Consider the following 25,049-nt stretch of genomic DNA (forward strand, 5'->3'; position numbering starts at 1 on the left):
TGTCTATACACTGTGGACTACATCTCAATCTGACTTATACAGTGAAGACTTTCTCAGTCTTTCCACTCTTTCACACTACAGCTATCAGCACCCCCTTCAGTAAAGACTCTTTCAGAATGCTTGGTCCAACTGGTGGTGTGTACTCAAACATCCCAAATGCTATACCAATGCACCCATTTGCCCTTATAAATCATATATTCTGGGTTTATATAAATGTTGAAAAGATGTTGCCCTACAATCCCCATAGAAAGCCAGTGTGATGCTACTATACAGCTGTACTGTATGTAATGCAGCTGCCGCCTGACTGGATTATGAGGTGAATGGGTTTTGGGGGGTAATTTGGGTGTGGGGGTCGTTCGACAGTTAGGGAGTTGGCGGCTGAAGGGGGAGGTAACCACTAACCTGCCCCCTGGTGTTACCGTGGAGACTGGAGCATATGAAGTCGTGTTGTTTCTCTGACTGCTCAATCAGGTCACGTGAAGTTGGTCAGGAGCGCCGGGCGCCACAGCCGTCTCGTCTGACATGAGGGGGAGCGTAATCTGCCAGATGCAGTGCCATGGGCACCCTCGGGGCATAAGGCAACTGCCATCAGCCCTCAGTGGCACACTCTCAGAGAGAGAGAGAGAGAGAGAGCCCTGGTAGTCAGTCAGAAAGGCCAGCATATGTTGGGTTTTAAGAAGTTAAACAGGCTTGGGTGACATTTAGGCATTCTGTAGCACAGAAAATATTCAAATCAGGCCTGTGTGCTGTGCGTTGTTGAATACTTTGCTTGAATCCCCCTCCATCCCCCACCCCCACCCCGAGCCTGGTCGGGAGCCCCCACTTCTAAAAGTCCCCCATCTCCCTTTGCGCTCCCTTTTTTTCAAATCATTCCCCTAAACTCCTACTAAACACAGGAACACACACGTTTCCCAACTCTCCCAGGACCCCCCCTCCTCTTTCTTCTCCTCTCTCCAAGCTAAGTGACATGATCCCCCAGCATTATGTTCCTATTAAAACACATGTCTAGATCATCACAGGGTACGCAGAAGGTCCGAGTGCAGAAAAAGCAAACAACGTGTGGATGTGTAGCCACTGGAGCATGGTTTACATTCCCACCACCCCTCAGGTCTACCTGGTCTACGCCAGGCGTTGTGGGGTTATCCAGGTGGAACTTCAGGGCCCTGTTTATACTGTACTTCTAAGCCCAGTGGCTCCAGTTTCAGCTGCTGTGGTGTTAAAGGCTGAAAAGAGAGTGTTGATGGATGTCAACTTAACACGAGAGCTGGAGAAAAACAAACAGCCACAGAAATAAGTAAACGGTGACAAAGAGTATGCTGCTCAAAACGTAGTGGAAGCTCTTCCAAAAGGCTTCTCGGCTGTCCCCATTGGATAACCCTTCTTAGTTCCAACTAAAACCCGATTTGGTTCCAGGAACCCAAAACGGTTCAACTTGGAACCAGAATAGTTCTACCTGGAATCAACCACGGTTCTTCAAAGGGTTCTCCTATGGAGACAGCCCGAAGAACCCTTTTAGGTTGTAGATAGCACCTTTTTTCAAAGAGTGTATATATCAGTTAAATTAAGGATGACTTGCAGGACCAGCAAACAGAGAGGTGTTAGTTTGTCATTTGCCATGTGAACCAACAAGTACTCCATCCCAACCGGACTACACTGGATCATTCTGGATTGAGCTAGTTCTGGTAGTGTCATGCTGATGTAATGTTTAGACTGCAGAGGACTTCTAGAACCAATCGAAGTGGAATGCTGGAGTCTGTAATGTGAGGAATATTCACACACAGTTTCATGTATTCCTTTGTGCTTCACATGTTGTTCAAACATAAACTACAGTATGTAGACTATAGGAAAATCATCTGTATGGTTCACATGTTGTTCAAACATAAACTACAGTATGTAGACTATAGGAAAATCATCTGTATGGTTCACATGTTGTTCAAACATAAACTACAGTATGTAGACTATAGGAAAATCATCTGGATGGTTCACATGTTGTTCAAACATAAACTACAGTATGTAGACTATAGGAAAATCATCTGGATGGTTCACATGTTGTTCAAACATAAACTACAGTATGTAGACTATAGGAAAATCATCTGGATGGTTCACATGTTGTTCAAACATAAACTACAGTATGTAGACTATAGGAAAATCATCTGTATGCTTCACATGTTGTTCAAACATAAACTACAGTATGTAGACTATAGGAAAATCATCTGGATGGTTCACATGTTGTTCAAACATAAACTACAGTATGTAGACTATAGGAAAATCATCTGTATGCTTCACATGTTGTTCAAACATAAACTACAGTATGTAGACTATAGGAAAATCATCTGGATGGTTCACATGTTGTTCAAACATAAACTACAGTATGTAGACTATAGGAAAATCAGCTGGATGCTTCACACTCCATTCGTTTCAGTTTATAGGGATAGCCTACATCAGGGTTTGTCTTCACAATTGTCTCTGTACAAGAAGAAGCATTCAATTCTGGAACATTTTTGTTAGACACATCAATGAATAAACAAATGAAAGAATGAATGAATACATTAAAACATCTGTTCACTATTGACCCCTGGAGTAATGTGTACAGGAAGAGAGACCCCCTTCTTTCTCTGAAGAGGCAGGAATGCGATAATTGAAACCGTGTGTGTTGTAGAAACATAGCCGCAGAGTGTGTGTGTGCCTTTTCCCTGCTATTGGCCTACACACTGGCTGGTTCCCATTGCTTGTGTACGTGTTTGTTCTGGGCTTGGAATCAGATACCACTTCACTCCCCAGTACCATTCCCTGTCTCATAGTGGCATCCTTGTTTTCTGGATCTGCATTACTGGACCAAGCAGAGATCCTGCAGTATAGCCTACATTGGAGAGGATAATATGATATAATAGTCTAGTTTCTAAAATCGTCAGCACACACACACACTCACACACAATGAGCATATTTTATTTGTCAATGAAAGAAACCAGATGCAGTGACCGTAGGACGGCAACATTGAGAAGTGATTTCATATGTAGGCCTATATTATACATACTTGACCTAATCACTGATATAGGGATATGATTGAATAATTCCCTCACATATTACAATACAGTACAGCCGTTGTACAGTACAGTCACATGAGGGCAGGTTTGTAGTCGCTGCTCCACAGGGCGGGACAGATAATGATGACGTACAGTGAAAGCTGCCTGTCTGTCTAGTGGAGAAGCGGAGTCGTGGAGCTCAGATGGGATAGCCTGCTCTCCCGATGCTAGTGGAGTGAAGGTGTATCTGTCGGATAATATGCTACCGATCACTCTAGAAAAAAGACGTCGCCGATTCAGTTCCATCTGAAATAGGCTACACTGGTGACGGATATCCAAGCGGATTGCCTCGTGATTCCAGCATTGATGGCAAGAAAATAATATTCCCCAAAACAAGACGCGGCTTCTGTGGTCAACCTGTCTGCGAATGCACCCTACAAATTAAAACGCGCATTTCAATCATTTACCCCACATTCATACAACAAGTTTCAGCGATCTTACTTGTTTTTTTGGACCTTAGCATTTTCCCCTTCAGCCATGGACGAAGACAATCAAGGTATCGTTACATCCCTTTCACACGCATGTTTATCTTTCATGTGTCGATGTGTTGTTGTGTACACTATGATCATTTTGGGTAGGCTACAGCAGGACCCAAGGCCGGTTTAATGACAACAATCAGGTTAACACCGTATTTGGTATTGTGATATTTCACATAATAATAATATAATATGTCTATGTTTTATGTTACAATAGATTTAAGGATGACGTTAGAAAATAAGAAAAAATACGAAAATAAATAGAAGGCATTTTGAATGTGAACCTCTACGTTGAGACACAATTTACATGTTCACCCTCACTCGTGTATGGTATAGCGACCCAGTTATGAGCATGTTTCATGGTTCCATGAGAAGTCATCTGAAACATAACCATCAGTCATCACACACAGTGGATGTGTAGCGCGCTAATGCAGGATGGAGGGGTATGGATTGACCTATATTCTTCGTAAATAATAAGCAGGACTGTCACACTCCAGCGGATAGGCATGATGCCTGTATGAATACATCACTGTCACGAGGCTGAATGCAGAACGCTACTCCCTTGGCTTATTATTAAAACTTTAAGTCACCAGGTCAGTTACACACTCATTCCAGGCAAGCTCAACAGGTCATTCCATATGTAGGGAAGGCTAATTCAAGCATTGCTCAGTGATATGTAAAGTTATGAGGAATTAAAGAGTGCTCTCTCTGGCTCAGTTCCATGACTAGATGCTTTGGGAATGAATATGTGTGTGTTGACATAAGCACAATCGGCTCAGTACGCTACACATGATTTGGATATCTCTATTTGAGCCAGAAAAGTCCAGGAAAAACATCTGGTCCTAGTTCCAACTACAGTCCCGACCCACCTTTTGAGAAAACACTGATCTACAGCTGTTGCTAGGCCCCTTTACTGTTTAGTCCAGAGCTATGTGATGTGATGTATGTTGTTCACTGTGTGAGAGCGGAGCGAGGGAAGAGGGTACAGAGCCCTCATTGTGCTGCTATCAAAGTGCTTCCCCTCCAGTGGTGGGTGGGAGACGTCAGCAGCAGCACAGACACACACACACACCACAGACACACACCACAGACACACACCACAGACAGACAGACATATTGTATGGTCCTGTGATGCCAACCAGAGATAATTGACAGTTAGACTGCCGAGAGAGGAAGATCGACCCCCCCCCCCCCCCCCCCCCCCCCCTCCATTCCATCCTATCCCTGTTCCCCCTCTCCCTCACGGCAGTCTTCCCTAACAGAGAGAATGGATGGATGGATAGATTGTGGTCTGGAATGATAAGAGAAGTGTCAGTGTGTGTGTGTGTGTGATGGAGGGGATCTTTGTGTGTGTGTGTGTGAGTAGTGGAAGGGATGTGTGTGTATGTTTATTGGAGGGGAAGTCTGTGTGTGGGTTGAAGGGGATGTGTGTGTGTGTGAGTCAATGTGTTGGAAGAGATGGGGGTGTGTGTGTATGTGTTGGAGGAGATGTGTGTGTAATATAGGCCATGCTGTTTCCACTCATCTGGAATAACGTATTAATATGTCCTGGAAGGATACCCATAGCGCCACATAGGCCAGTTCTGCAGACAGTTGATGAGAGAGAGAGACCACCGGGCTTATTGTCTAGCACGCTTGGCTTGATTTAGGACACATGAAGGACATCATCATCACCAATCATCAGTGATCTCCTCACCCAAGATCTACAGTATATACACTGTATGTCCGAACAGAACCAGAGCTTACCAGGGTCACTGAGGAGAGACAGCCCAGGGAGGAGGTGATTAGGCTGGGTAGCAGAGCAGGGCAGAGTGGGTGAGAGACGGTTCCTGGCTCTGCTCTGTGGGATACTGTCTGTGACACGCCGGGCGTGGGGCGGTCGACAGGAGTCCTGCTGGGCCAGTGTGATTAACACACACACACACATAGCATGCCAGACCAGATGGAGAGCTGCCAGAGAGAGAGAGATGGAGAGAGCAGGAGAATGAGAGTGTGGCCAAAGGATAATAGCGAGATCAAGTGGTAGACAGAGAGAGGAAGGGAGGAAGAGGAGGGAAGGTTGGAGACAGACCAGAGAGGTAAGGAGGAAGGCCAGGTCAGTGCAGGGATGAGTACATATTCCTCCTTAATCAATTCTTCAGTCTATTACTGGATTTATGTTCAATAAAACTCCTATCTGTTGTGTGATGATTAGCTAACTGTGGGTGGTAGTAGTGATGTGCTGTACTCCTCTCCACCAGTGAGGCCTTATAGGAGAGAGCAGAGTACTCCTCATACACACACACACATGCACACACACACACACACAAGCCAAGCGTTATAAAACGCTGGGCAGCAGCAGAAACGAAGGTGATTGAATCCGTCTGACATGCATGACACTCCACAATACAATGCTTCTCCACAGGCACCTGCTCTGATTGGTGCCTCACTGCTGCTTTGTTTAATCCACTCATTTGACATGAAGCAGAAGACTCTAATGACCAATTCTGAACGGCACATTTGAACAGATTAAATGAACAGTGTGTTTATTAGCAGAGTCATTTCTGAGAGAGAGATGGAGAGAGAGACAGAGAGAGAGAGACCATATGGGATGAATCAGTGTTTTTATCCCTTTAGTTACGTTCACAGCATGTCTACCGACGGACTGTGTGTCTGTGTGTATGTTTGGCCACAAACCGCTCTGTTTACTCAGTGCGAAAACCAACCGTTTTCATTGGCTACGCTCGTGTGCCCGTGCAGCCGCGAGGTTATGCCATGCACGCTCCAGGCTAGCCGAGGCGAGACACCTTCCACCTCGGAGGCATATCTCAATAGTCTGATATGGCTTCCTCTGCTTGTCTCCTGTCCTTCATCTGCACTAATGAAGAATTGGACATTAAGCACCTACTACACTCAACCACAGTATTTATTTGACCTGAAGGCCTGCTATGCCCTCTACTCTGACCAACCCACATTCAGGATAGAAGATGAGGAAGCAACGGTCCCAGACCTTCCCGTGTGCTTGCTTCTGTGGATGGCAAAATGGCTTCAGACAGAGAATGTTAAGGAGGTTGTTTGTTTACGTTTGGTCTGTGGAATAGATGCTGCGTCTCTGGACCTCTCTGTTTACCCAAGGCCCACCCTCTGTGAAGTAGCTAAGAGAAGTGCAGCTGAAAAGTTGATGGGTCACGGTTCAATGACTATATGAACTCTCCACAATTTAGAGCAACTCACGCTTAGCTGGTCCAGCTAGAAGACGTCCCTTTGCTCTGGTGCAGCACAGAGCGCACATTGTGCCGATCCACCATTTATTCAGGTGGACTGGAGTCCTTCAAAGTATGTCACAGCACAGCGGCCTGCCAGACTGACTGGCCCTCCCAGGGCTCCACTGACCTGACCAGTGGGTCAAGAGCTTGGGACTAGAAGGTTCTCTCTTCATTTTTGTCAAAATTGAGTTGTTGACATAGCCTTTTTCTGTTCAATGTTCTCTACTTATATAGTGCAGTAAATACTCCAATTCACGTTGTTAAGATAAAGATTCCTGACACCAGTCAAACCAATGAGCATTCAGAACTTTAAGGCCAATTATGTCAGAATCATTGCTGATAGAATCTTATAGTTCCAACCCACTGGGCACACACTGGTTAAATCAACATTGTTTCCACGTCATTTTAATGAAATGACGTGGAACCAACGTGTTATAGACATAAATTGACGTCTGCCCAGTGGGAAGCTCTCAATGTGTATGTATGGCTTGACAACAATAGTGAGGGCACTAAAGCACATACAGAGCTGGAACCAGCTCTAGTTTACTACTGCAGTCCTGCAGAAATAGATTGGATCCCAGCAGGCCAGTCTGGATTTAGACTACCACAACTGCATTAACAGGAAAAAGTAGCAGCCAAAAATAATATGAAGACTACATTTTATTGGTAATAGTGCCTATGTGTTCCATGTCTCTCCATCTCTCTGTCTTCTGACTGTGGGCGTGGTCAACATCCACTGCTGCCCCAATCAGTTACTTCTCAATCTAACCCTGAAGGGCCACCACCAGTCAGCCAGACTGGTCAATACTACGTCTTATAGCCTCTCTCTCCTTCTATCTTAGTTTAAATCAGTCTAAATATACTGTATTTCAGTCTAAATATATATCTTATACATTGATTGGTGGGTTGTCTGATTCCCCACCCAGGCCTCCCTGTGTGATTCAGCCCAGTGTGAGTCACCTCTGTCAGGCTGGGCTCTGTGTTGTGACTGCTGGGTGGTTGTCCCCACCCTGATGCCCTGCTGGCTGTATAACAGAGACCTTGTTTGGCCTGGCTCAATATCTGATCATACCAACAGATACAGCAGAGAGGGGGACTTGATACTGTACGGTGGATGGATTGAGTGGGCGTGTGGCCAGAGGGGTTTCAAGTCAATAAGTCACCATCTTATAATTTAAAATTCACACACACCCTACTATAGGTCCAAACAAGCAGATGTTTCTATTGCATTTAACCTTTATTCACCCAGGTTAATGTTATTGAGATATGATCTCTTTTTTAAGAGAGACTGAAGGGTGTCAAGTCCACATTTTGAATGGTGGAGCGCGTGCTACAGGTAAGTCTTTGATACTCCCCTATACTCCCTACTTGAGTTGAAGTTAAGTTGGAGTTAGTTAAGTTGGAGTTTTGGGATTATTGACAGACGGGCCCACATGGAAGTTGAATCAGTTTCTCTCTCAATGGATTTGATAGGGTTTGGAGGGTAGATGTAGCTGCGTAAATGCGCTCTGTGTTCTGTTGTGTTAGGAGAGACTGGGGGAAATCCTCCTGAACCTCAGCACTGTTTTCTCAATCTTTTAAAAAAGGGGTCTAAGAAATGTTTATAAGTGAGTGTGGTGTGTGTGACAGCAATCTGTGAACTGTTGTGCCCCAGCAGTGGGTTCTAGTGTTGGAGAGAGCACACAGAGGTTCTCAATAACAGCCATGATTCCTCTCCAGTCCATGTTCCCTCCCCGGCTGGCTAATATACAGGGCTGCGGAGTAAAGGGGTCCACATGAACAATGTTTGAATAGATTAATAACAGACCTAGACCAGGCCAACAATACGGAGGTGTGTGTGTGTGTGTGTGTGTGTGTGTGTGTGTGTGTGGGAGGGGGATTTTGGAAGCGTGAGGCAAATTGAGCTCTATTTTTCTCCTCTCTCTCAGAGCGTGCTAGAACTCCCAGGAGTCCTGGGTCATATGTTGGAAAGAATATTTGCGGGAAAGAACAGCCCCCTCTCCAGTTCAAGGTTCTATCTGTGCCTGTGTGCGTCTGTCTATGTGTGCATTTGTGCCTGCATGTGTTACATGTTGGCTTTTGGGGAAGGGAAGGGAAGGCCGACCAGAGTGGACCGGAGGAAAAGGCACGGCTGGAACAGTTATGTAAGGGATCATAGATTGTAAAAGCTGCTGAAGATGCAGGAAAAAGGTGTATCCACCCTCAGTCACTACAGCCAGCCAGCATGCCAGGACATCCAGCCCCCCTCTGTCTCCAAACACACAGGATCATATAACCTCTGGTTTCCTCAGACTAAATGCGTCCTTCAAATGGATGGATCACGGGGTGGCCAGAACAGAGACTATTTATACTTTTATTCTTTTGACCATGGTGTTCATTTTCTAGGGATAGATTGGTGTTGGCTAGGGAGAGGAGTGTATCTTCCTGAAAAATGATTTTATTGTCTTGACCACTGTCTTGTCTTCACATCAGGTTTGATATGCACTGTTGGTTTTTGAGCTTGCAGCTTACTGGAAAGAAATGTACTTTGTACATTTGTGATGGCAGGACAATGAATCAACAGTATAGTGCTGTACTACATAATCTGTCTATCTCAGTGCTCTCTCCTCTCCTCTCCTCTCCTCTCCTCTCCTCTCCTCTCCTCTCCTCTATAAGAGGATGTGTACAGTAATGCTTATTCTGGACCAGCATATCAGTAGAGTAGACCATGCTCTCTGTCTCTCACTCTCTGTATGTCTCTCACTCTCTCTTTCTCTCTTGCTCTCTCTTTCTCTCTTGCTCTCTCTGTCTGTCTCTCGCTCTCTCTGTCTGTCTCTCGCTCTCTCTGTCTGTCTCGCTTTCTCTCTCTGTCTGTCTCTCTCGCTCTCTCTGTCTGTCTCTCTCGCTCTCTCTGTCTGTCTCTCTCGCTCTCTCTGTCTGTCTCTCTCGCTCTCTCTGTCTGTCTCTCTCGCTCTCTCTGTCTGTCTCTCGCTCTCTCTGTCTCTCTCGCTCTCTCTGTCTGTCTCTCGCTCTCTCTGTCTGTCTCTCGCTCTCTCTGTCTGTCTCTCGCTCTCTCTGTCTGTCTCTCGCTCTCTCTGTCTGTCTCTCGCTCTCTCTGTCTGTCTCTCGCTCTCTCTCTCTCTCTCATGGTAGATCTGCACACACTGCTTTTTTTCTGCTGTAAAATACAGCCTCATCATGTAAAATGAATGTGTTGTTTAGTTGTGAGGAGAGGCGAACAGGGACCCTCTGCATGACTGTGTGTTTGTGTGTGTGTGTGTGTGTGGCTTTGAGTGTACTGTATATATAGTGAGTGTTTAGGAGTATTCAGAGCAAAGTGAATGCTGCCGTTACCATGTATATAGTACTCAGCCAAAGTAGGTTGGTGGTGGAGGGATCAGCCCCAGCTGTGTGTTCAGTATCTCACGGTTTCCCACTCCCATGGACCACAATGAGATACACACAAGATTAACTGCTATGTGCTTTGATGTGTGTGTGCATTTGTGCATTTGTGTTTGTGTGTAAATGGAGAGGATTACCAGCTGCTGCAAGCCCTCTCCATGCTTAAACAAATGGAGGAGATGAGCTCTGGAGGGATGGGGACAGTTAGTAGATTAAGGGTCATGGGCTGGAGCTGCTGGCTGTCACCTCCCTACATCCAACTAGAGCTGATGACTGTCACCTCCCTACATCCAACTGGAGCTGATGACTGTCACCTCCCTACATCCAACTAGAGCTGCTGGCTGTCACCTCCTTACATCCAACTAGAGCTGATGACTGTCACCTCCCTACATCCAACTAGAGCTGCTGGCTGTCACCTCCCTACATCCAACTAGAGCTGATGACTGTCACCTCCCTACATCCAACTAGAGCTGATGACTGTCACCTCCCTACATCCAACTAGAGCTGATGACTGTCTGACTACTTTCTGACTACATATACGGCATACCAATCAGGCATCTTTCTGCCTACATATACGGCATACCAATCGGGCATCTTTCTGCCTACATATACGGCATACCAATCGGGCATCTTTCTGACTACATATACGGCATACCAATCAGGCATCTTAATGACTACATATACGGCATACCAATCAGGCATCTTTCTGACTACATATACGGCATACCAATCAGGCATCTTTCTGACTACATATACGGCATACCAATCAGGCATCTTTCTGACTACATATACGGCATACCAATCAGGCATCTTTCTGACTACATATACGGCATACCAATCGGGCATCTTTCTGACATTCTAACCCACTGAAGTCCAAACAGTCAGGAAAACATTTTCAGGATGGAAAAAATATTTAAGTGATTAACTTGAACAATTAAAACCAGATATCAATTATGTAGAAAAGATAATGGACCCATGTATATTTAAATAATGTCATCTTTGAGAACTAACAATCATCAAAATAAAAATCTAGGCAGTCAAGGAGAATTGAAAATTCCCAAAACAATGAATTCAGCAGTATTCATTTTGTTTTTATGTTTGAGCAAAAGAACACAGGATAGGCCATAGCAAAATGCATAGAATTGCAGGAAATTTGCTTTAAAACTGCAACGATTTCTCTCAGCTCCATGGCAAAAGCTGTAGAATTGCAGGAAATGGACTTAAAAATGCTAAAAATTATCTATAGCGCCAAGATGGGGGCTTCTAAAATGTAACTGCACCTCCCGGGTGGCGCAGTGGTCTAAGGCACTGCATCGCAGTGCTCGCTGTGCCACCAGAGACTCTTGGTTCGAGGCCAGACTCTGCCGCAGCCGGCCGCGACTGGGAGGTCCATGGGGCGGCGCACAATTGACCTAGTGTCGTCAAGGTTAGGGAGGGTTTGGCCGGCAGGGATGTTCTTGTCTCATCGCGCTCTAGCGACTCCTGTGGCGGGCCGGGCGCAGTGCACGCTGACCAGGTCGCTAGGTGTACGGTGTTTCCTTCGGCACATTGGTGCGGTTGGCTTCCGGGTTAGATGTGCGTTGTGTCAAGAAGCAGTTTGGCTTGGTTGGGTTGTGTTTCGGATGGCTCTCGACCTTCGCCTCTCCCGAGTCCATACGGGAGTTGCAGCGATGAGACAATTGGATACCATGAAATCGGGGAGAAAAAGGTGTAAAATAATCAAAAATGTAGCCGCACCATAAGGCCGACCGCGCTCATTGCCACGCACTCTGCCACGCCCCTGCCACACCCACCACCTAAACCCCCTTTTGATCCAGAAAAACCCCTGCCAATGATAATTGGCTAAAGCACACACAGATCACACAGAACACACTTTTTCTCAGCCGAGTTGTCTTGACAGTGGGACAATCTCCAGTAGTGAATAGGAGGCACAGTGCAGTGAACTGTGTGTAGCCTGTATCTGTTCTGCTTATACAATACGGAGGATCCAACGTATTCTATTGACCTTTCAAACCTCTCCACTACATTGTGTGGGGATTTGTGAGAGGAGAGCAGAAAGAATGACTCATGTTTTTCATGGTGGGCAGCGTGAAATGAAATGTGAATGGCCTCCAAGGCAGGTCGGTCTACTCAGGCTCTCTGGACTAGGTCAGCCTGACAGGCTCAAGAATGGGCCTGCTGATGTCCAAGAGAGCATTGATAACGAGACGTAGCGGCTCGATATCAAGCTGCATCAACATGCTGTCCTGGGGTGGAATAATACACACACACACAGACAAGAGCGCCTCGGGGTGTAACCAGAGATTTACAGTAGCTCTGAGGCATGGGTCCCTTCACACACACATTTAATCTCCTGTCACCTCTGTCACTTCACATCCTCTCTCTGGCTGGAATACACAAACACTACGAAACAAGCCCTCCCTCCCTCTGAGGGGTCACTAGCTACGGAAATACATTATGAGAGATCCCACAGTCATTAATGAGGATCTCCATATGTGTGTCAAAGTGATATTCCAAATATCTAGACGATGGCCACTAACATCATGGTGTTCTCTGAGTAGCTTTTGCAGAGCAAACTGTCATTGCTGATTTTTCATCAGAGGTTTGATGGCTAGATAAGTTATAGCATGATATTACTGTAGAATGAGGTGGTAGACAATACCATGTGTATTAGCCAGACGCACTGGTGTGAGATGTCCATAAATGAAATGGTTATAGAGTTGTTTCCAAGGGTGAATATGGAGAAAATGGTTATTTCCAACATCTGGACCTGGATGGAATGATTATATTTGTTTTCCAGAGGAAGGGGTCTAAGTTTTCCAATTGTTTCCACTAGTTTTCCCACTTTCCGCTTTGAAAGATATCGTTCCCTTGTAATTCTAGGATTTATTCAAAACGCAGGGAGAAATATTCAGTAAATATGATACTTCACTTATCTGAAGACTTGACAAACTGTACAGGTGGCTGTAAATAATAATAAGACAGTGAAAATTGTCCTTCCTCTAGATAAAATACAATTTTCACTATTTAAAATCATCATCAGCATTCATTTTCTCAAGAAAGGGAGAAGCACTTGAGCCCTGTATGCCTGGAAATGTTCAAAGAGCCATAATGAGAACAGTGGCACGTTAAACCCTTGTGTTTACAGCAACAGAACCACCATGTTGGATCATCAAGAAAAGTATTGATCTTATTTCTTGGAGTTTCAGTCTTTTTTGAGCACCTTTGTGTGTTCCACTCTCCTATCTTATTGACCCACTGGCGGACTGCAATAGCATTGAATAGTCCCCGCGATATGCAACTGTTCAGGGAAGTCAGGAACCAATACACGCAGTCAGTCAGGAAAGCAAAGGCCAGCTTTTTCAAGCAGAAATGTGCATCCTGTAGCTCTAACTCCAAAAAGTTCTGGGACACTGTAAAGTCCATGGAGAACAAGAACACCTCCTCCCAGCTGCCCACTGCACTGAGGCTAGGTAACACGGTCACCACTGATAAATCCATGATAATCGAACATTTCAATAAGCATTTCTCAACGGCTGGCCATGCCTTCCTCCTGACTAGTCCAACCCCCCCCACAGCTACTCGCCCACGCCTCCCCAGCTTCTCCTTTACCCAAATCCAGATAGCAGATGTTCTGAAAGAGCTGGACCCATACAAATAAGCTGGGCTTGACAATCTGGACCCTCTATTTCTGAAACTGTCCGCCGCCATTGTCGCAACCCCTATTACCAGCCTGTTCAAACTGTCCTTCGTATCATCTGAGATCCCCAAGGATTGGAAAGCTGCCGCGGTCATCCCCCTCTTCAAAGGGGGAGACACCCTGGACCCAAACTGTAACAGACCTATATCCATCCTGCCCTGCTTATCTAAGGTCTTCGAAAGCCTAGTCAACAAACAGATCACTGACCATCTCGAATCCCACCGTACCTTCTCCGCTGTGCAATCCGGTTTCCGAGCTGGTCACAGGTGCACCTCAGCCACGCTCAAGGTACTAAACGATATCATAACCGCCATCGATAAAAGACAGTACTGTGCAGCCGTCTTCATCGACCTGGTCAAGGCCTTTGACTCTGTCAATCACCATATTCTTATCAGCAGACTCAGTAGCCTCGGTTTTTCTAATGACTGCCTTGCCTGGTTCACCAACTACTTTGCAGACAGAGTTCAGTGTGTCAAATCGGAGGGCATGTTGTCCGGTCCTCTGGCAGTCTCTATGGGGGTACCACAAGGTTAAATTCTCGGGCCGACTCTTTTCTCTGTATATATCAATGATGTTGCTCTTGCTGCGGGCGATTCCCTGATCCACCTCTACGCAGACGACGCCATTCTGTATACTTCTGGCCCTTCCTTGGACACTGTGCTATTTAACCTCCAAACGAGCTTCAATGCCATACAACACTCCTTCCGTGGCTTCCAACTGCTCTTAAACGCTAGTAAAACCAAATGCATGCTTTTCAACCGTTTGCTGCCTGCACCCGCACGCCCGACTAGCATCACCACCCTGGATGGTTCCGACCTAGAATATGCGGACATCTATAAGTACCTAGGTGTCTGGCTAGACTGTAAACTCTCCTTCCAGACTCATATCAAACATCTCCAATCCAAAATCAAATCTAGAGTCTGCTTTCTATTTCGCAACAAAAGCCTCCTTCACTCACGCCGCAAAACTTACCCTAGTAAAACTGACTATCCTACCGATCCTCGACTTTGGCGATGTCATCTACAAAATAGCTTCCAATACTCTACTCAGCAAACTGGATGCAGTTTATCACAGTGCCATCCGTTTTGTTACTAAAGCACCTTATACCACCCACCACTGCGACCTGTATGCTCTAGTCGGCTGGCCCTCGCTACATGTTCGTTGCCAGACCCACTGGCTCCAGGTCATCTACAAGTCTATGCTAGGTAAAGCCCCGCCTTATCTCAGTTCACTGGTCACGATGGCAACACCCACTTGTAGCACGTGCTCCAGCAGGTGTATCTCACTGATCATCCCTAAAGCCAAAACCTCATTTGGCCGCCTTTCCCTCCAGTTCTCTGCTGCCTGCGACTGGAACGAATTGCAAAAATCGCTGAAGTTGGAGACTTTTATCTCCCTCACCAACTTTAAACATCTGCTATCTGAGCAGCTAACCGATCGCTGCATCTGTACATAGTCCATCAGTATATAGCCCACCCAATTTACCTACCTCATCCCCATACTGTTTTTATTTTTATTTTCTGCTCTTTTACATACCAGTATCTCTACCTGCACATGTTCTTCTGCTCATTTATCACTCCAGTGTTAATCTGCTAAATTGTAATTATTCGCTCCTATGGCCTATTTATTGCCTACCTCCTCATGCCTTTTTTTTCTCCCTACTATGTTATTGACTTGTTTATTGTTTACTCCATGTGTAACTCTGTGTTGTTGCCTGTTCACACTGCTAGGCTTTATCTTGGCCAGGTCGCAGTTGCAAATGAGAACTTGTTCTCAACTAGCCTACCTGGTTAAATAAAGGTGAAATAAAAAAATAAAAATCCAGGAAGGAAACCATATGGTTGTTATAGGTTAGTGATGGATCAATCTTTTCATTTTCAAATCATAGATACATACAGTAGATATGAACCCAGCGTTACTGAACTTCATACAGAACATCTGAGTTCCATCCAGCTGGATCTTTTCAAACAGGAAGCTTCATATTATTTCCTGTATCCTATGTTATTTTGCATGACTGCATTTTCCTATCTCCTCAACATCTGGCTACCCCAATATTCAGCTCTATGAAGCTGGGTCACAGCTGGATGTGACATGGGTTCAGGTGGGTCGAATGCAACAGTGGGACTATATCAAAATATTGTAATTTATATCAAATTGTTAATGTGTTTTGAAGGATAATTGGGGGGGGTATTACTGTAGCTAGAGGGGGTTACTATTTTTCATTATTTCCCCAACATATGTAATCCATGTCATATTTATATCTTGTAGGCCAATTCTGATATCTGAAAATGGCATCAGTTGGATTAAATGGGGTTTTTCTTGAAATCTGTGGTCAAATGTTTGTTTTTAATATCTTATAGGCAGCATAGAGATTATCAACTGATTACTGTAGACCTCACTGCTGAAGCTGCATTTAAATGCCACACTAACTGCCCAATGGTACCATACTAAATCACATAGCAACCAATAGGTCTGCACCCTGCACCTTTGCTCCACCAATAGAACATCTGCATTTCACAACACTTCCTCATAAAGATGCTGCTAGTAACAGTTAAAATGTCTATCTCTGTAAACTTCATCACCATCTTCAGTTCCAGACACACTAGAGAAGTGAATAAAAACCCTCTTATGTGGAGGCGTACAATCTGCAAAAAGTTTTCTATAATAACGTCCAGAGAAAAAGAGGATGTCTGACTGACCTCAACCACCCACGTATTCCCTGTGATAAAGTGATCCCAGCTCGACTTTTTTCATGTTTGCTGTGATCCTGCTGTTCTCCTCTCACAGAACAACACAGAGAGCAGGCAACAGCAGCTAGAGTCCTACTTGGCAGCCAGAGTGTCTCTCTCTCTTTTAGTCTTTCTCTCTCTTATACTCCTTCATGCTCTTTTCCAGATGTGCTGTCTGGATGGCCAGAGCCCAATATAAACAGTTCAGTCATTCAGTGCAGCCTTCCTCAGCCTCACAGGCTCTGTTCTGTTTGTCTCCTCAGGGTCTCCGTATCAGACAACTGGCTAGTGGTAGATACACTCCAGTCATTTCCTGAGTGACTCACACTGGAGGACTGTTGGGGTTCTAAAGAGGGTTCTAAGAGAGGCCCTGTTAACATTTGTGTTGTTCTTTTACTTCCTTACTACTAATACTATGACTAATAGTAGTGATAGTGGGGGGGTGAGGCTTCTGAACCTCACAATAGAATACAGGACTCTCACGTGCTGGCAGTCATCCACTGCTGTAAAGCCAACCCAATGGAGATCTCACCGTTCCAGTAGGCCTTTTATATTCCGTCCACCATATAGGAATTCAGAGATTGCCGTGCATGACAACTTCTAAGCGCTTGTTCCTTCGCCAACCACCCCCTACTCTAAAGTCTGACCCTAAATGACTTGATGATTGATAGTCAGTTATAACCTCTGCTCATCATTGGAGGTTCAGAGGCGTATCTCCCATTATTATCTACAGTCACTGTCCCCGGAGCTGTTTTATTGCCTCCTAAACGGTCCGATCCAGCGGTCACACTGTTCTCTGATCAGTGGTGTGTGTCCTAGGGTGACTTTGGAGTAGACGCTGTAGTGCCTCCTATGGTAGGGTGACGTTGTAGACTGTAGTATTTGTGTCGTAGGGTGACATTGTAGATGCTGCTCTAGACGCCGTTAGTGAGCTGTGCTACTTTCTCCTCTCCAGCGCCAATCAGTAATCCTCACACATTGTCTGGCCTGACACACAATACAGACAAAAGTCCTTGGTTGCTTTAATTACAGCCTAGGGCCAATGCTTCAATTAATATTGTCTAAATTAATTTTAAGTATTTTTTTGTATTATGTATGTATTCTATATTTTAAGTACTGCGATATACAGTATACAACAATATGGATGTTTTGTAGAGAACGGTAGTAGAGGTCTGAACGGTGCTTCCACAGTATCCCCTCTATCCTCCTTTAAGTCAATGTGTAGGTAAGAAGGGGCCCAAGTTGTGCTCTCATGCCCTCATGCCATACCCAGCCTCCCCCTAGAAGTCTCTCCTTGGAAAAGGAGACATGGCCCCAGCAGGATGGTGCATGCACGATAAGATAATAAGGCCCCTCTGAGGTAGACTCATGGCAAGGGTATTTTAAAGGGGTAATCATTGGTCACAACTTAAAACATGCAAAACTCTCTAAAAATGTACTGTAAACTCTCTATAAAAATGTACACAGAAAATAATGCAGGCATACAGTCATAATATACTCATTCACAACATATGCCTACCCCCAAGCCATAGGACTTCTGAACAGCTAATCAAATGGTTACCCAGACTATTTGCATTGTCCCTCCCCCTTTTTACACCGCTGCTACTCTCTGTTGTTATCATCTATGGATAGTCACTTTAATAACTCTACCTACATGTACATATTACCTCAACTAACCGGTGTCCCCGCAAATTGACTCTGTACAGGTACCCCTCTGTATATTGTCTCGCTATTGTTATTTTACTGCTGCTCTTTAATTACTTGTTACTTTTTGTTTCTTATTCTTATTCATATATATTTTTTAAACTGCATTGTTGGTTAGGGACTCGTAAGTAAGCATTTCACGGTAAGGTCTACAACTGTTGTATTCTGCGCATATGACTAATACAATTTGATTTGATGTTGTGATTCGCTCCATTAATACGCAGGAAGTGACACGTGAAAGGAGGATCATCAAGAGTAATCGAAGGCAAACCCACTGCAGTCAGCGCCTGTAACTGAGAAGAGATAAAGAACAGGGGACCCTGCTGCCAAAACGACTAATCTCATTTGTTAGGAAGAGCATGACACATGATGACCCCAAAATAGACCAATTACGGCCCTGTTTTCATCTCCGGAAGGGAAGCGGATGTGTTCCTTTAATGTGTATTTTTGGCAAACGTTAGCAGTAAAAACGGTGATCCTGTTTAATTCCATATGAATAAGTCATCGTGGCTGTCGAGGTGGGTTTAGGCTTACAGGGGGAGCGATTTGTGTTTCCTCTGGGGCTTTTTGATCATTAAACAGCAGTGTTGTGATATATTTGTTTTGATGTTGAAATCCCCTTTTATTTGGGGCAATGTTTGGATCTCAGAAATAGCAGAAATGACAGCAAACATTCCCAGTGACTGTCGCCGACTCAATCAAGTGAAAGATGCCGTTGAAAACAAACATGAAAGCAAGAATGAGTTGTACAAAATCAGATGATTACGCTGCATATTTTTTTGTGTAAATCAATGACAATCCAAACGACTGAACCAAACTATACTGAACAAAATATATAAATGCAACATGCAACAATTTGAAAGTTTTTTTCTTCGTTACAGTTCATATAAGGAAATCAGTCAATTAAAATAAATTCATTTGGCCCTAATCTATGAATTTCACATGACTGGGAATGCAGATATGCATCTGTTGGTCACAGATACCTTTGAAAACAAGGTAGGTAAAAAAACAGTAAGTGTCCGGTTATGACCACTATTTGTCTCATGCAGCGCAACACATCTCTTTCACATTGAGTTGATCAAGCTGTTGATTGTGGCCTGTGGAATGTTGTCCCACTCCTCTTCAATGGCCGTGCGAAGTTGCTGGATATTGGTTGGGAACTGGAACACGCTGCCGTACATATCGATCCAGAGCATCCCAAACATGCTCAATGGGTGACACGTCTGGTGAGTATGCAGGCCATGAAAAAACTGCCACATTTTCAGCTTCCAGGATTTTTTACAGATCCTTGTGACATGGGGACGTGCATTACCATGCTGAAACATGGCGGCGGATGAATGACACAACAATGGGCCTCAGGATCTTGTCACAGTATCTCTGTGCATTTAAATTCCCATCGATAAAAGGAAATTGTGTTTGTTGTTGGTAGCTTATGCCTGCCCATACCATAACCTCACCGCCACCATGGGGTGTTCACAACGTTGACATCAGCAAACCATTTGCCCACACAACACCATACATGTGGTCTGCGGTTGTGAGGCCGGTTGAACGTTCTGCCAAATTCTCTAAAACGACGTTGGAGGTGGCTTATGGTAGAGAAATAAACATTAAATTCTCTAGCAACAGCCCTAGTGGACATTCCTGCAGCATGCTGGGGAGGCAGGTAGCCTAGTGGTTAGAGCATTGGGTCAGTAACCAAAAGGTTGCTAGACCGAATCCCCGAGCTGACAAGGTAAAAATCTGTCGTTCTGCCCCTGAACAAGGCAGTTAACCCACTGTTCCTAGGCCGTCATTGTAATTAAGAATTTGTTCTTAACTGACTTGCCTAGTTAAATAAAGGTTCAATAAAAAATTACTTTAAAAAATCCCGCTCCCTCAAAACTTGAGATATCTGTGGTGTTGTGTGACACATTTTAGAGTTGCCTTTTATTGTCCCCAGCACAAGGTGCGCCTGTGTAAGACCATGCCGTTTAGTCAGCTTCTTGATATGCCACACCTGTCTGGTGGATGGATTCTCTTGGCAAATGAGAAATGCCCACTAACAGGGATGTAAACAGATTAGTGTCCAGAATTTTAGACATCTTGTGCATTTGAAAATGTCTGGGATCCTTTATTTCAGCTCATGAAACATGGGACCAACACTTTACATGTTGCGTTTATATTTTTGTTCAGTGTAGTGTCTTAGGCGAGGTCTGTCTTCCAGTAAATGAGGAGTCCCAGTACAATAACATGTTTTTCAGATCAGATGACTTTAGCAGACTGACTGATGAGCTTAGCAGGTCCAGGCACCGAAGGGAGAGTAGTGGGAAATTGTTGTCTCCATTTACACAGAGTAGGTGTGTGTGTGTGTGTGTGTGTGTGTGTGTGTGTGTGCGCGCGTGTGCGTGCGCGCGCATGTCTTTTTGGTGCTAGAAAATACTTTAATTTTAAAGACTGATTTACTTTGAAATGGTGGGAGAGAGAAAGAGGTGGAGAGAGAAAGAGCGAGAGGTGGAGAGAGAGAGGGAGAGGTAGGGAGAGGTGGAGAGAGAGAGGGAGAGCAAGCAACTGAACGATAGAGTGAAAGAGGTCGCATTCACAAGGAGAAAAAACAAGTGGTTGATCCTAGAGCCTGTTGAAATACATGTGCATGATTCCCTCAGTGATGGAAATTCCCTTCAGCCATTTGTTTAAACAGGAGAAGACTGTAAATCAGAGTGCTTTATGACCGGCATTAAATCAATGCAGCCAATAACAATATGAGAGACATGAGACTATGCTAATGAGAGAGACTGGATGAGGTTAGCACATGGTTTAATCATGCTACATATGACTGGAGAACACTTGGCGGGGGAGGATTCTGACTGTAGAACTATTTCCAATGGGGAGAGGGTTCTGACCTGAGAACTGTTTGGGTGTTGACCGAAGAACCTTGCTGGGGAAGGGTCTGATGGTCTAAACTCTATCTTCTGATTTTAGAACAGTTTGAGTTCCGATAACAGAATGATTTACTGGGTCTGAACTCTGGGTGCTAATTGTAGAACTACTTGGGGTCTGAGCATAGAACCCTTTAGTCCGTTCTGTGTGTTGAACTTTGGAGAAGGGTCATTGAAGCAGGCAAGCAGCAGACAGCTTTTGCCGGGTCCTAAGAGCATTCAGTCTGACTACACAGGAGCTACTGCTACGGTAGTCTGATCAAAGTTGCAATACTCTTAAAGGGGCTATACACTAGAAGCTGCAGCATTCTCTAGACTGGTCTGGTGGGTCAGACCAGAACCACATCATCCTCCTGACTATTACCATGGAGATGAGGCTAATAAATAGCCAATGAAGCTCTCCGAAAGAACATGGCTCACTTTGAAAGTTTCACATGTTTTTTTATGAGACAAGGCTTATAGTGAAGAGTTTTCCAGGGAAAATTAGGGGAAAGAAAGATGGAGGGAGAGGAGAGGAAGATGGAGGGGAGAGAGAACTAAAGAGTGAAAGAGAAGCAAGACAAGGAAAAGAATAGTGATTTAAAATATTTAAAAACAGAGAAGAGGTTGAAAGAAGGGGAGATGATGAAAGACAGGGTGAAAGAATGAGAAAATGAAAGAAGGAGAGGATAAGAGAGAGATGGCTGTCAAAGGACCTGCCATCACACCTGTACCTGAGAGAGGAAAACAACCAGCTAAAAGCAGTGGGCAATGTAGCTGTAAAGCTTCAGCCAACAACACAGTCCTGCAGTCCTACTGACCACTACTGACCCTCAGATACAGAGCTGGACTCAGATCTGGGGTATGTATTCAACTCAGATACAGAGCTGGACTCAGATCTGGGGTATGTATTCAACTCAGAGACAGAGCTGGACTCAGATCTGAGCTATGTATGCAAGATAACACAAATTGGGTTATAGATGGTTTTTATTTTGTGAACAGTTGAGTGATATTGCAGGACACTTAATGACAGATTGTGGTATTTGACTGGGTCCTAGACATGAGGTCGTAACAATACTATAATACCATATTCCCAGTACAGAGCCGAGTCAAACCAAGCTGGCCTGGTTATGCTTCCACCATAGTTGCTGGAACCTCAATGTGAGAAGAAAATATCCAGCTAGCACAGTACGGTTCAGGTCGGCCCTGACTCAGACACACATGTTTCAGGTTTTGTCTTCCATGACACACTTATTCAACCTACTTACATCATTCAACAGTCTCAGCTGTGTTGTTGCACATATTTCTCTATGATTATAGTAACACAATGAGGAGACTATGGCGAGCGCTTGTATAAGTGTTCCTGAGCTAGCCGTGATGTGAACTTAGTTTAACCCAGCCTGTGTTTGTGTGGCTACTATTGTTACGGCGGACCAGAGTCAGTGGGCCTAATCAGTGCAGGCATCCTCTCTCATTGTCACAGTGCAGACCTGGAGAAAATCAGGAAGTGGCTCCACTGGCTCTGTTTATTAGTGGTTTCCTTGCCTTGCTGTCACAGTAGGCACTAGATGGCCATGCTAGAAAGGACAATAGTAGCCTATTAACATAGCTATGTGCTCTTAATCGAGGGTTAGGGTCAAAGGTAAGGTCAGGGTTGAGGTGAGAGTAGCCTAAAGGTTACGTTTAAGTTTAGTAGTTGAAATTGTATTTCTTGTCAAAAAGTCCATGTGTTCCATTGTTTCTATAATAGCCAGATAGAGTTGTCACTATCTGTCTTTAGCCACGGAACCATGAAACCACGCAACAAGGGACACTCCAACATGTCTGCCTCTCCCGTCGATCTCCCTCTGCAGTGCAACCAGGGGATCAGTGGCCAGCTTTTGTATTCTCTCTCGCTACCAAGGAGATTTGAAAGGCGTGACACTCGATTGAGTTGTAGATCTGACTTCGGGAACGGTCAATAGTGGTCTGTTCCCTGCATGGATCTGACCTCTATCTCGCCCTCTGTCTATGTCAGTCACTGTCCAAGAGAGAACTCCAGGGCCTCTATTCACACAGCTTCCCACACTGAGTGCTGATCTAGGATCAGTTTAGTCTTTTAGATCTTAATTATTACTATTTCTTGTGGATAGTAGGACCTGATCCTTGATCAGCCCTCTTACTGTGAATACAGCCAGGGTGTTCTAGAATCTCTAGAGTATGTTATCTATCTTATACTGGCAGCCAGAGACAGCTATGCATTATGCAAAGGGCCTTAAGTAGCCTTAGCTAGCAAAGCTAACAGTTACAAGACTTGGGACTAAAGGCATGCACGTCCAGGCTGGGTGAAGCATGGTCAGCATAACAGAGCAGTTTCCAAGCCAAGCCAGCCAAACCTTAGCATGGTAAGATAGGACAAACAGATCTGGGACAAGGCTAGCCCAGCACCACTGTGTCTGCAACTTTTCCAGCGAGATGTTCCAACTTGATCCAACAAAGGGGATCCCCAAGTCCAAGTGTTGTACTGATTCTATCAGGGTCCAGTGTATCACAGCGTCACTTGGATCAGGAGATGAATGACATTGGTTTATCAATGGCGTGGAGAATTTGCATGTTGTCTCCCTGTCTGTTCCTGGTTCAAGACCAGGGCAGAGAGAAGTCTGACTGAGGAGGTGGAGGAGACAGGATGATCATGTACTTACCATGCCTGTGATGTGGTTGTCTCATCTAGCATTCCTTCAGATGAATACACTACTGTAAGTTGCTCTGGATAAGAGCGTCTGCTAAATAAGTCAAATGTCAAATTGAATCAGTCATAAGATCTTAATATCATGGGGCCCATCAGAACCAGGCCAGTACTCACAAAGCATCTCTGAGTAGCAGTGCTGATCTAGGATCAGTTATCCCTTTTAGATTATAAAGAATAAGATTATATGGACAGGAAGGACCTGATCCTAGATCAGCACTACTGTGAGACACTTTGTTAATAAGGGCTCAGATCTCCTCTACAGATTATTATAAAGATTTAATAACAAGTAGAACACTGAGAAACGTTGGACAAACGTGTCTGTTGGAAAATAGGCACTTTCTCTCAGATCAAGATGACTTCCTAGTTCAATTCGCTTAGGGCCTGAAATATTGAAGAATTCAAACTTTCCACTCAAATATCCTATTGACATCAATGCATAATTCACATTAGATTTAGAGTTGCATGAGCTCTAGTTAGTGCTCAGCCCTGAGTGTGTATAATAAGTGATTATTTTCAGTCTAAAACGAAGTGAAGGAGGAAGTCTCCCATGGCGTGTGGTGTGTGGCCACTGGTCTGTATAATTGATTACACTGCAACAGTGAGTTCCTTAAGTGACCGTTCAGTAGCAGTAGCACTTTGACCCTGCCTAGGGGTATCTGACCTCTCACCTCTGTGACGACCTTGTTGACCCTTGAAGATCACATTGATCTGGTCGGTCAGGGTAGAGGAGAGGAGCGGAGGAAGGGAGTCAGACTGGAGGTGGAAGAAAGGGATACACACACACACACACACATCCTTCATGTATAATGCATTAGATACCCAGGCTGACGGTGTATAGCCTACAGCAGCAGTTCATCCACAATGATGATATCAGATTACCCAGCGTTTCCACATGCATACACACAGCAGGGGGATTGTCACTGAACACAGCGGCCATCAATCCCAGACAATTTGTCCCTTTATTTTGGTTGACTGTGTTTTTTGAGGGAAAGTAGGTGGGATGGCGCTCTGCTTTGCCCATTAGAGATGTAGGTTGCCTGGGGGGGCGATCTGCTCTACAATCACTGGCTTTATGGGCCTGGTTAAAGAGCCAGAGTAACACGGAGAAG

At 44.8% G+C, this 25,049-nt stretch overlaps 1 protein-coding gene across 1 annotated transcript in view; it reads left to right on the top strand.

Moving 5' to 3' along the window:
- Positions 1–3,209: 3,209 nt before the first annotated feature.
- The window catches only part of cyth3b (cytohesin 3b), a 48,426-nt gene continuing 26,586 nt past the window's right edge, over positions 3,210–25,049 (top strand). The window contains exon 1 of the mRNA XM_036941512.1: positions 3,210–3,579. Coding sequence (XP_036797407.1) covers positions 3,561–3,579 — 19 coding nt within the window. The 5' untranslated portion in view covers positions 3,210–3,560. The remainder of the gene's footprint in view (positions 3,580–25,049) is intronic.

This window comes from Oncorhynchus mykiss, chromosome 13 (genome assembly GCF_013265735.2).
Source record: "Oncorhynchus mykiss isolate Arlee chromosome 13, USDA_OmykA_1.1, whole genome shotgun sequence".
NCBI classification, from domain to species: Eukaryota; Metazoa; Chordata; class Actinopteri; order Salmoniformes; family Salmonidae; genus Oncorhynchus; species Oncorhynchus mykiss.